This window comes from Macaca thibetana, chromosome 9, assembly GCF_024542745.1.
Source record: "Macaca thibetana thibetana isolate TM-01 chromosome 9, ASM2454274v1, whole genome shotgun sequence".
In the NCBI taxonomy this organism is placed as follows: domain Eukaryota; kingdom Metazoa; phylum Chordata; class Mammalia; order Primates; family Cercopithecidae; genus Macaca; species Macaca thibetana.
The window spans coordinates 88370466-88383633 of NC_065586.1; the positions used below are offsets into that span (position 1 = coordinate 88370466).

At 41.8% G+C, this 13168-nt stretch overlaps 1 protein-coding gene across 2 annotated transcripts in view; it reads right to left on the reverse strand.

The window, feature by feature from the left end:
• The window catches only part of IDE (insulin degrading enzyme), a 123509-nt gene that overhangs the window by 63502 nt on the left and 46839 nt on the right, over positions 1-13168 (reverse strand). For both annotated transcript variants that reach the window (XM_050804443.1, XM_050804442.1), the window contains exon 5: positions 59-181. In XM_050804443.1, the coding sequence (XP_050660400.1) occupies positions 59-181 (123 nt within the window). The remainder of the gene's footprint in view (positions 1-58; positions 182-13168) is intronic.

A 13168-nucleotide genomic window follows, 5' to 3' on the forward strand; every position in this document is an offset into this window, starting at 1 on the left:
AAGCCAACATGAAAAACTTACATTATCCAACTCTATAAAAAATTGTAAGGGTTCTTACCTCGACCTAAAACACAAACAGCCATTAAGTTGGATGAATAGTAAGTAGAATGGAATTTCAGTAGCTCTTGTCTTACATCAATGCCTTCTTGGTTTGGTCTAGTCTCCAGAGTATATTTGTTACCTGGAAGGGAAGAACAAGGCATTTTTTAGAAAAAGCAAAATATATGGACTTTTAAAGTTTTGTAATTATCACTGCTATTCCTTAAGATGAACTTTAAAAATAGAGTTCTAATACACATAATAACTCAAATTTATTTGAATGTTATGTGAATAAACAGGTAACAGTACAAACCAGCAACGTTTTAAACTATAGTCTACGGAATTAAAAGTGTCTTTTTTTTTTGAGAGGAAGTCTTGCTTTGTGGCTCAGGCTGGAGTGCAGTGGCGCGATCATGGCTCACTGCAAGCTCCGCCTCCTGGATTCTCGCCATTCTCCTGCCTCAGCCTCCTGAGTAGCTGGGACTACAGGCACCCGCCACCACACCCGGCTAAAGCAGAGACAGGTTTCACTGTGTTAGCCAGGATGATCTCGATCTCCTGACCTCGTGATCCGCCTGTCTCGGCCTCCCAAAGTGTTGGGATTACAGTTGTGAGCCACTGTGCCCAGCCTTTTTTTTTTTTGAGACAGAATTTCGCCTTTGTTGCCCAGGCTGGAGTGCAATGGCGCGATCTCGGCTCACCCCAACCTCCACCTCCCAGGTTCAAGTGATTCTCCTGCCTCAGCCTCTCTAGTAGCAAGGATTACAGGCATGGGCCACAACACCTGTCTAATTTTGTATTTTTAGTAGAGACGGGGTTTCTCCATGTTGGTCAGGCTGGTCTTGAACTCCCGACCTCAGGTGATCCGCCTGCCTCGGCCTCCCAAAGTGCTGAGATTGCAGGCCTGAGCCACCAAGCCCGGCCTAAAAGTGTCTTATAAAAATTATACTTTTGGCCAGACTTGGTGGCTCAAGCCTGTAATCCCAGCACTTTGGGAGGCCGAGATGGGTGGATCACGAGGTCAGGAGATCAAGACCATCCTGGCTAACACGGTGAAACCCCGTCTCTACTAAAAAATACAAAAAACTAGCCGGGCGAGGTGGCAGGTGCCAGTAGTCCCAGCGACTCGGGAGGCTGAGGCAGGAGAATGGCGTAAACCCGGGAGGCGGAGCTTGCAGTGAGCTGAGATTCGGCCACTGCACTCCAGCCTGGGCGACAGAGCCAGACTCCGTCTCAAAAAAAAAAAAAATTACACATTTGGCCAGGTGTGGTGGCTCACGCCTATAATCCAAGCACTTTGGGAGGCTGAGGCGGGTGGATCGCCTGAGGTCGGGAGTTCAAGACCAGCCTGACCAACATGGAGAAACCCCGTCTCTAATAAAAATACAGAATTAGCCAGGTGTGGTGGTGCATGCCTGTAATCCCAGCTACTTGGGAGGTTGAGGCAGGGATAATCACTTGAACCTGGGAGGCAGAAGCTGCAGTGAGCTGAGATCGCACGGAGCTGGGATCGCACCATTGCACTCCAGCCTGGGCAACAAGAGGGAAACTCCATCTCAAAAAAAAAAAAAAAAAAAAAAAAAAAAAAAGGCCAAGATGGGTGCATCACCTGAGGTCAGGAGTTCAAGACCAGCCTGGCCAACATGGTGAAACCCCCTATTAAAAATTAAAAAATCAGCCAGGCATGGTGGTGGGCACCTGTAGTCTCAGCTACTCGCGAGGCTGAGGGATGAGAATCACTTGAACCTGGGAGGCGGAGGTTGCAGTGAGCCAAGATCGCACCACTGCACTCCTGGGCAACAGAGTGAGACTGTCTCAATAAAATAGGTCTGTATCTGTATCTATATTTCCACTTCTTAAAATCCCTATGAGATAGCAGGTATTATGAGCGCTTAAAAGACAAAGTAAGATCCACATGGCCTCCATTCATGCTTATTTTAATTTTCAATTCTCTATGTACTCCATAATTAATTGAACAGAGTCACTGAGGGATTTTTTTGGAACTTGCCAAGTTACTTGTGGAAAGAAATTCACTATTTTGGGCCAAAGCATTAAATTTGTGATGTGAATTCTCATAGATGTGATCTAGACTGGTTAAAAAAAGGATACAATGCTATTTTTATAACTCTCCAGCGATGTATGTAGTGAACCACTAACAGCTCTCATGAAATCTTAATAACTAATTCAAGTAGGGTAAAATATGTAAGTCAAAAACAAATAGTCAAATTCTCTAAATAATACCTTGCAAATTAGGGACTGGAAGATGAAATTCCAATGATCAGTGTCTCTCCAAAATGGCATCTTGACCAGAAATATCCTAAGATCCTGGCACAATAACTTTTATTATTGGTTCTACTTACACTACTAAGTGAGATCCTGTCTTTCTTCTGGAGAGATAAAACTATGGGAGAGTATGTTCTTGATGTGGTTTAATTTTTTTTTTCTTGTGTTGTTATAATATCTGATACAGGGGCACTGGGAAAGTCCCTTTCATGATATTGGATGTCTACAGAAAGCCACCAGATGGCGCTCTCAAACTCAGTCTTCAGCTCAGTAGCGCTGCACAGCACTGAGTAAAGAAAGATTCATGTCCCAGAATGCTTAACAGATCCAGTGAAGAGAAAATGTGCAAGACACAGCCTAGCAAGTAACCTTAATCTTAACTCATTAACCTTTTCCTAGTCACAAAGTAATCACATACTTTCATACTCCCTAGACGTAGCTTATCACCCAAGTTTCCAGGTTGTTCTTGTTTTTAAGACAGCACTTTGGGAGGCCGAGACGGGCGGATCACGAGGTCAGGAGATCAAGACCATCCTGGCTAACACGGTGAAACCCCGTCTCTACTAAAAATACAAGAAAATTAGCCGGGCAAGGTGGCGGGCGCCTGTAGTCCCAGCTACTCGGGAGGCTGAGGCAGGAGAATGGCATGAACCCAGGGGGGCAGAGCTTGCAGTGAGCCGAGATTGCGCCACTGCACTCCAGCCTGGGGCACAGAGCAAGACTACGTCTCAAAAAAAAAAAAAAAAAAAAAGATAGGGTCTTACTCTGTTGCCCAGGCTAGACTGCAGTGGTATAATCACAGCTCACTACAGCTTCGACCTCCTAGGCTCAAGATCCTTCTACCTCAGCCTCCAAAGTAGCTGGGACCACAAGCATGTGCCATCACGTCCAGTTTTTTTTTTTATTTTTTTGGTAGAACCAGGGTCTATGTTGCCCAAGTTGGTTCCAGGTTCTTAATTAGTCCTCTCAATTTCTCACTGAAGACGAGCTGAAGCTGGGCACAATGAATCATGCCTGTAATCCTAGCGCTTTGGGAGGCCAAGGCAGGCCCATCACTTGAGGCCAGGAGTTCAAGACCAGCCTGGCAAATATGGTGGCATGCCTATCATCCCAGCTACTCAGGAGGCTGAGGCATGAGAATCACCTGAAACCAGGAGGCAGAGACTGCAGTGAGCCAAGATCACACCACTGTACTCCAGCCTGGGTGACAGAGTCAGACTCCATCTGATTGACTGATAGATAAATAAATAAATAATATAAATAAATAAACAAACAAACAAATAAATAAGACCTAGTTCTGCTTTACTGCCCAAAGAGGTCCTGAGACATTCTCTCACTCTACCTGAGGGGTCCAGATGCTCTTAGATGCATACCCATAGTGCTAACTCCTTAGGGAAAAAAAAAAAAAAGGCCTTTCGCTGGAGAATGTTTGAAGTTCTCTCATATCAAGGTGAAATTTGAGTATTGATGATGCCTTTCTTTTCTACTAAATGAAGATTCTAAAAGCCACAGTTCCAGAGGGAGTTTTGCTTAAGCTCCTTAGTGCTTTACACTGCCATCTAGGCTCACTGCAACCTCCACCTCCAAGGTTCAATTGATTCTCCTGGGGCCAGATATCTTCTCACTGCATAGCCTTGAACAAGTTACTTTACTTCTCTGTGGCTCAATCTCCTAAACTGACATTAGTGGGCTTACAGTACATAGTAAGAAAAATACATGTAAAAAAAGCGTAAGACTATTACTTAACAAAAATGTTAAAGTCTTATGACATCAACTGTTGTTTAGTATGCAGAGAATGAGAACTCAGACACTGCCTGAGGGAGTGCATCTTGGATCAACCGCTACAGGAAACATTCTAGTCAATTTGAAGATGTTCATATCCTACTACATAGTAATTCCACTCCTGGATATATGTATCCAGAGGAGTCTGTGTACAAGGAGACATGTACAAGAATTCCATAGTAACACTGTTTCATTAACAGGAAAATGGATAAATAGTGGTACATTCATTCAGTGAATTTTTCTTTTTTTTTTTTTTTTTGTTGTTGTTGTTGAGACAGAGTCTCGCTTTGTCGCCCAGGCTGGGGTGCAGTGGCCAGATCTCAGCTCACTGCAAGCTCCGCCTCCTGGGTTTACGCCATTCTCCTGCCTCAGCCTCCCGAGTAGCTGGGACTACAGGCACCCGCCACCTCGCCCGGCTAGTTTTTTTTGTATTTTTTAGTAGAGACGGGGTTTCACCGTGTTAGCCAGGATGGTCTCGATCTCCTGACCTCGTGATCCGCCCGTCTCGGCCTCCCAAAGTGCTGGGATTACAGGCTTGAGCCACCGCGCCCGGCCGAATTTTTCAAAGAGCAATAAAATACAAAAATTATCAGAGGAATACTCATCAATATGGACAACTCTTACAAAACAAAATGTTGAATAAAAAATACAAGCAGCAGAGATTACATACAATAAAGTACTATTTCTATGAAACATAAAAACATATAAAACTATAAATGCGGAAATGATAATCATTAAAGAATATAGTGGTTATCTCTCAGGAGCAGGGAGGAAAATGCAATTGAAGTGTACACCGGATGCTCAAAGTGCATTTGTAACATTCTTTCTTTAAGCAGTGTGACAGGGAATGATCTGGCAAATGTCTGTGTACCTACCTCTTTGTATGACAACTACATCATACATCATACATCTGTAAAAATACTGAAGTATTTAACATAATACTTAATGAATAAACAACAGAAAATAAACAACAAACAGTAGCTACTGCTGTTACAATTTGAATTGTAGGAAGGACACTTGGCTTCTGAGTGGATCATTAAATAAAAAGATGTACTCACCAAGGAAAAAAATAGATTGTGGCTAGAAGCTGAGTACATGGTCCAGATGACTGCCCCCCAACAACTAAGAATCCATGTATGGAGAACAACGTGAATAAGACTGGGATAATAAATACCAGTTTAGTCTCTAGACACATACTGTCCTAATTATGGAGGATCAGGGTTGCTCACCTACTGGGACCCTTCCACTCTAGGCCTGCTAGGAGAGAACACTGCCTTGGCATTTAGGAATTCAGGGATTCTTGTCCTGACTCCATCATGTGCTAATTAGAAACCCTGGAAAAGTCTCCAAATATCTCCAAGGGGTCATTTATTTCATCTGTAAAATAGGGATAATATGGATATTTGTCCAGTTGGCAAGAGCAAGGAAGGGCTCAATCCCTGACTCTCCTTCATTTCCTAGCTGTGAGACACAGGCAGGTTTCTTAACCTCTCTTACACCTCAGTTTTACTTATTCATAAATGGGAATAATAAGAGAACCAACCTCACAGGATTGCTGTGAGAAATAAAATATAAATAATCTGCCGGGCTCGGTGGCTGACGCCTGTAATCCCAACACTTCAGGAGGCTGAGGCAGGCGGATTATTGGAGGTCAGGAGTTTGAGACCAGCTTGGCCAATATGGCGAAACCCCGTCTCTACTAAAAAAACAAAACTTAGCCAGGCATGGTGGCAGTCACCTGTAGTCCCAGCTACTTGGGGAGGCCAATCAGGAGAATCGCTTCAACCTGAGAGGTGGAGGCTGCAGTGAGCCGAAATCAAGCCATTGCACTCCAGTCTGGGCAACAGAGCAAGACTTCATCACATAAATAAATAAATAAATAATCCATGTTAAGGCTCAGCATAGCATCTATCAGACAATAATTACACAGTATTAACATGGGGTTTTGTGAAGCCTAAGAAATGTAATAATGGATGTGAAGAGGGGTTGGTAAATTGTAAAATCCAGTAAGTGCTACTTTATATTTTCATTTTAACAACTATTTTAAATTCTGTTTAGAATAAATAAAGCTTACAAACTCAGTACTAATGTATATGAATGCTGATTTTTGAGGGAATAAAATTTATTTTCCTGGAAAATTCTGAAGTCAGCAATATATTTCTTATTCTGAGAAGGAATGAGTTTTAAGTTTTAGAAATGTCTTAGAAACCAGAGGTTGCTCCAATAGTATGTTCTCAGGGAGAGGTCAACTTTATAGTTATAAGCCATTTTAATTGTATACATTCTCTGAAAACCCAAGATCCTGAAAGTTAGGCTAACATACATATAGCTAGTTACTTGGAATTATTATAAACTTTTTTTAAAGTCCTTTCTTCTTGCTATAGCAATCTTCTAAAAATCCTGGAAGTGAGAGACTAAAGCCTTTTAATATATGTGAATTTTCTCACAAAATTTAAAATGACAATTCCTCTGCAGCTAGGTATATGCAAGCACAAGATATGAGTTATAAGAGGGGATTTTAAGCAAAAACCTCTTAAATGCCATCAGAAAACACTCCTACACTTGATTGGTCCAGGTCTTGTTTTCAGTAAATTTCTAGTTTTCTGTAGACACATATCCCAGTGAGGGTAAAAAAGATAGTAACAAAATCCATGGAAAAGCTTAGGGAACAATAAATGATTACATGGACTAAAATATATGAAATGTTTTATATCCATGAGTTTATGTGATACACTCAAAAAAACAAATTAGTCACCTTGAAGGATGCTGACGAACTAATTCATTATTTTGAAAACTGGTCAATAAACGGAATGGAATAAAAGCATTTATCCTGCCTTTCCTATAGTAACTGTACCACTGACTAGCCAAATAGTAGAAAAAGAGATTTTACAGTAGTACTCAAGTTAACCAAAACAGATGGAATAATAGAATTAGCATTAGAAAAATCAAAATTAGGGAGGTGATGCACTGAGAATCAATGTTTGCAACATCACAAATAAATGACCAGACATCGTATGCCCAATGGAAAAATACATCACCACCTATGAAGGTGCCTTGTCAAAAAGTCAAAGATAAATTTGATCAAGTCTCTATATCCAACTGCCAATTTGTAGAAATACAGAAGACAGAGGAAACTTGTTAAACTACATTGTTAGGGGTGCAGTAAAAAAAAAAAAAAAATCTAGGCTATGAGAAGTTCGATAAAACAAACAACCTGATTATTCAATAAATAAATTCCAAGAGGGGAGTGAGGGGAAGGAGCAGAGGAAGAGATGAAGGATGAACTCATAAGCTAAAAAGAGACTTAAAAGACATATCAGACTGGTGTGGTGGCTCACTTTGGGTGGCTCACTTTGGGGTCCTAGCACTTTGGGTGGTCAAGGTGGGAGAATTGCTTGGAGCTAGGATTTCAAGACCAGTCTGGACAACATAGTGAGATCCTCTCTCTACAAAAATTAAAATAATAATAATAATAATAATAAAGGACATATCAAACAATCACTAATACTTGAGCCTTATTTGGACTCTGATTCAAATAAACTTTAAAAATTATGATTTTTATAAGAACACTAGAAATTTGAACACTAACTGGATATTTGATATTAATGGTAACAATAATGGTATTTTTATGTTTTTAAAAATGAACTGTTATGTCTTAGAATATATACTGAAATATTTATGAGCAAAATGATATCTAGTATCTCTTCAAAATAATACAAAAGGGTGAATGGAAATGTAATGCACACATAGGGCATTATAGTATTTTGTGTACTTTTGTGTATGTTTTAAATTCTTCATGAAAAAAAATGGTGAAGGGAAAGAGGAAATAAGGGTGGGAGGGAAGAGAGAAAAAAGTAATTGAACTTGTATTAGAGTCTGATTTGGTGTGTTATTATCTTTACCACAGGATCAGGAGTCACTGAACTACCCTCTGGCTCATATTCCACAATTTTATTTGGTTCTATTTTTTTATTCTATTCCTTCCTATTTTTCTATGCAAAGGCATCCTTTGTTATACTCAAACTATCCTAACTCATGTTCTCCAAAAGAAACCAGGCTCACTCCTTGGTCTTTTCTTCATGTCATGGTTTTGGGGGTCAACCTAATTATTATCATGAAGAACACAGGCTTTGAGTTCAGACTGACTTAATAATTGAAATCCATAACCTATACAGAGAGTTTCACTACCGCCCTATCTCTCTCCTCTCTGTACTCCCTGCAAGACTAAAACATTAGCCAAATACAATAAATAATAATTCCTTTTCTTTTTCCCCTTGAATGGCTCTTCCTTCTGCTTAAGGAAATCTTTTTTTTTTTTTTTTTTTTTTTTTTTTTTTTTGAGGCGGAGTCTTCACTTTGTCGCCCAGGCTGGAGTGCAGTGGCACCATCTCGGCTCACTGCAAGCTCCGCCTCCCGGGTTCGCGCCATTCTCCTGCCTCAGCCTCCCGAGTAGCTGGGACTACAGGCGCCTGCCACCGCGCCCGGCTAATTTTTTGTATTTTAGTAGAGACGGGGTTTCACCGTGTTAGCCAGGATGGTCTCGATCTCCTGACCTCGTGATCCGCCCGCCTCAGCCTCCCAAAGTGCAGGGATTACAGGCGTGAGCCACCGCGCCCGGCCAGGAAATCTTACCTATACTTCAGCAGAAGTGAAACTGCATCTCCACTAAGATCCTGGAGAATTAAATTCTGGGCAACACTAAAACAGGCAAAATAGAATAGTGTTTAAAAGCTCCAAATCTGGACTCAGATCCTGACTCTAGCACTTAAAAGCTGAGGGACCCTAGGCAATTTAATTATCTTAAGTCTTAATCTATACGTATATAAGATGGAAATAAGAGCATCTACCTACTGGGGTTACTGTGAGAATTATTAGAAATTAAATAATCCATGTAAAGTACTTAGCACAGCACTCAATAAAAATTAGTAAGAAAAAGGAGGAAGAAAAAGGAGAGATGATGATCCTGGAAAATCGAAGCTAAAATTACACTCAATGAAATCCTGGGTTTGCCTTGCTTCCCCAACGAAACTTTCAGCACCTTGAGTGCAATGACACTGGTTACACTTCTTTGCATTTTCAAATGCACTTTACATGTAGGGGAACTAAAAAAATTACTTTTCAACTGAGACAGACAAAATTCGGGCTCATTTATACTTACAATCCTATGAACTTGCAATAAGCATACCAGAGTAAATAGCAGCGGAGTCAGAGATCACTTGAGCTCAGGAGTTTGAGACTAGCCTGGGCAACATGGTGAAACCCTGACTCTAATAAAAATACAAAAACTAGCCAGGTGTGATGGCACATGCCTGCAATCCCAGCTACTCCAGAGGCTGAGGCAGGAGAATCGTTTGAACGCAGGAAATGAAGGCTGCAGTGAGCCGAGATTATGCGACTGCACTCCAGCCTGAATGACAGAAGGAAACCCTGTCTGAAAGAAAGAAAAGAAAAGAAAAAAGAAAAGAAATTTTCTTTCTTTTCACTAGCTGGGCGCAGTGGTTCACACCATAATCCTAGCACTTTGGGAGCCCAACGTGGGCAGATCACCTGAGGTCAGGAGTTCGAGACCAGCCTGGCCAACATGGTGAAACCCCTGTCTCTACTTAAAAAAAAAAAAAAATTAGCTGGGCATTGTGGTATGCGCCTATAATCCCAGCAACTTGGGTGGCTGAGATACGATAACCACTTAAACCTAGGAGGTGGAGGTTGCAGTGAGCCAAGATCATGCCATGTCACTCCAGTGTGGGCAACAAGAGTAAGACTCGGTCTCAAAAAAAAAAAAAAAAGTCACCCACACCTAAAACACAGCCCCACCCTCTGTATTCTTGTCTTCTACTTTGCCTTTCATTCTACCTATACATGAAGGAGTACCTGTTTCAATGCTCCCACCCACTCTTTGACCTCCTTCTTTTATTTCCCTCCCAGCTGACTAAACCCAGTTGCTCCCACAGTGTCGGCAGAGTTATGTTTGGAGAAACAGATCAGTAAGGCATAACCAGAACTAAGTTTTTCCTTTTCCTATTCTAAACCTACTTGTAAATATTCAACTGTTCCTACTTTAATTCCATGAAGAGGCAAACAAAAAAACAAAATAGGGCAGAAAAATGGCTTCCAATTTATCAGGAACTATGAAACTAAATGCATATTTGAATAATGAAGAGAAAAAGCCAAAATGGACACTAACTGAATTCAATAACATAGTAAAAATATCATTCATATATTAGCCAGGCATGGTGGCAGGCATGTAATCCTAGCTACTTGGCAGGCTGAGGCAGAACTTCTTGAACCTGGGAGGTGGAGGTTGCGGTAAGCCGAGATTGCGCCACTGCACTCCAGCCTGGGTGACAGAGCGAGACTCTACCTCAAAAAAAAAAAAAAAGAAAAGAAAAATATAAATATATATATGTATCATTCAACATGATCAAGCAGGATTCATCTCAGGGATGCAAAGATGGTTCAACATATACAAATCAGGCTGGGCACAGTGGCTCATGTCTATAATCCCAGCACTTTGGGAGGCCAAGGCAGGTGGATCACCTAAGGTCGGAAGTTTGAGATCAGCCTGGCCAACATAGTAAAACCCTGTCTCTACTAAAAATACAAAAATTAACCAGACGTGGTGGTGGGTGCTGCAATCCCAGCTTCTTGAAAGGCTGAGGCAGCAGAATCGCTTGAACACAGAAGGTGGAGGTTTGCAGTGAGCCGAGATGGCACCACTGTACTCTAGCCTAGGCGAAAGAGTGAGACTCCATCTCAAACAAACAAACAAACAAACACAAAATATATACAAATATATACAAATCAATAAACATGATACATCACAGGGCCAGGTGTAATGGCTCATGCCTGTAATCCCAGCACTTTGGGAGGCCAAGGCGGGTGGATCACTTGAGATCAGGAGTTCCAGACCAGCCTGGCCAACGTGGCAAAACTCAGTCTCTACTAAAAATAAAAAAATTAGCCAGGCATGTGCCTGTAATCCCAGCTACTGGGGAGGCTGAAGCAAGAGAATCACTCGAACCCGGGAGGTAGAGGTTGCAGTAAGCCGAGATTGTACCACTGCCCTCCAGCCTGGGCAACAGAGTGAGACTGTATCAAAACAAAACAAAACAAAAACATGATACATCACAGTAACAAAATCAAGGACAAACACCATAAGCTGAAAAAGGCATTTGACAAAATTCAACATCCCTTCACGATAAACATTCTCAACACACTGGGTACAGAAGGAACATATGTCAAAACAATAAAGGCCATATATGACAAACTCAGAGCTAACATCATATGGAACAGCAAAAAATTGAAAGCTTTTGCTCTAAGATCTGAAGAAGACAAGCATCCCCACTTTTACCACTTTATACAGCATAGTACTGGAAGTCCTAGCCAGAGCCATTAGACAAGACATAAAGAGCATCCGAAATGTAAAGAAAGAAGTCAAACTGCCATTGTTTATAGACAACATAATCTTATATTTAGAAAAACCGCCGGGCGCGGTGGCTCACGCCTGTAATCCCAGGGCCGAGGCGGGCGGATCACAAGGTCAGGAGATCGAGACCACGGTGAAACCCCGTCTCTACTAAAAATACAAAAAATTAGCCGGGCGAGGTGGCGGGCGCCTGTAGTCCCAGCTACTCGGGAGGCTGAGGCAGGAGAATGGCGTGAACCCGGGAGGCGGAGCTTGCAGTGAGCCGAGATCACGCCACTGCACTCCAGCCTGGGCGACAGAGCGAGACTCCGTCTCAAAAAAAAAAAAAAGAAAAACCTAAAGACTCTACCAAAAACACCTGTTAGAACTGATAAATGAATTCAGTAAAGTTGCAGGATACAAAAGTCAGCATACCAAAATCAGTGGCATTTCTATATGCCAACATTGAACAATCTGGAGAGAAAAAAAGAAAAATAACCCCACAAATCAAGAAAGCAATCCCATTTATAATAGCTACAAAAAACAAAAACAAAAAACACACACACAAAAAAACACAAAGCACACACACACACACACCCTCTAAGAACAAATTGAACCAAAAAAGTAAAAGATCTCAGCCTGGACGCAGTGGCTCACACCTGTAATCCCAGAACTTTGGGAGGCCAAGTTGGGCGGATCACTTGAGCTCAGGAGTTTGAGACCAGCCTGGCCAACATGCGAAACCTCGTCTCTACTAAAAATACAAAAATCAGCTGGGCATGGTGGTGCAAGCCTATAATCCCAGTTACTTGGGAGGCTGAGGCAGAATTACTTGAACCCAGGAGGTGGAGGCTGCAGTGAGCTGAGATGGCGCCACTGCACTCCAGCCTGGGCAAAAGAGTGGGACTCCGTCTCAGAAAAACAAAAAAAAAGTAAAAGATCTCTACAATGAAAACTATAAAATACTAATGAGAGAAATTAAAGAGGGCACACACAAAAAGGAAAGATATCCTGTATTCATGGGCTGGAAGAACTAATATTGTTAAAATTCCATACTATCCAAATATCTACAGATTCAATGCAACCCCCATCAAAATACCAATGACATTCTTCACAGAAATAGAAAAAAACAATCCTAAAATCTATATGGAATCAAGGCAAGGACCTTTTCAGAATCCTACTGTCCTTTCACAGCTACCAATCAGGTATTATACTATTAACATGATTTATTTAACATTATTATGGGCTTCACAAGCACAATCTCATTTAATATTGACATCAACCTGACATGGAAGGAAACTGGGTAGAGAAGTGAAGAGGATGGGCAAGATGGTTCATGCCTGTAATCCTAGCACTTTGGGAGGCTGAGGCAGGAGGATCACTTGAGCCTAGAAATTTGAGATCAGCTTGGGCAACATAGGGAGACCCCATCTCTACAAAAGATTAAATACACGGTGGCTCAAGCCTGTAATCCCAGCACTTTGGGAGGCCGAGACGGGCGGATCACGAGGTCAGCAGATCGAGACCATCCTGGCTAACACGGTGAAACCCCGTCTCTACTAAAAAATACAAAAAACTAGCCGGGCGAGGTGGCGGGCGCTTGTAGTCCCGGCTACTGGGGAGGCTGAGGCAGGAGAATGGCATAAACCTGGGAGGCGG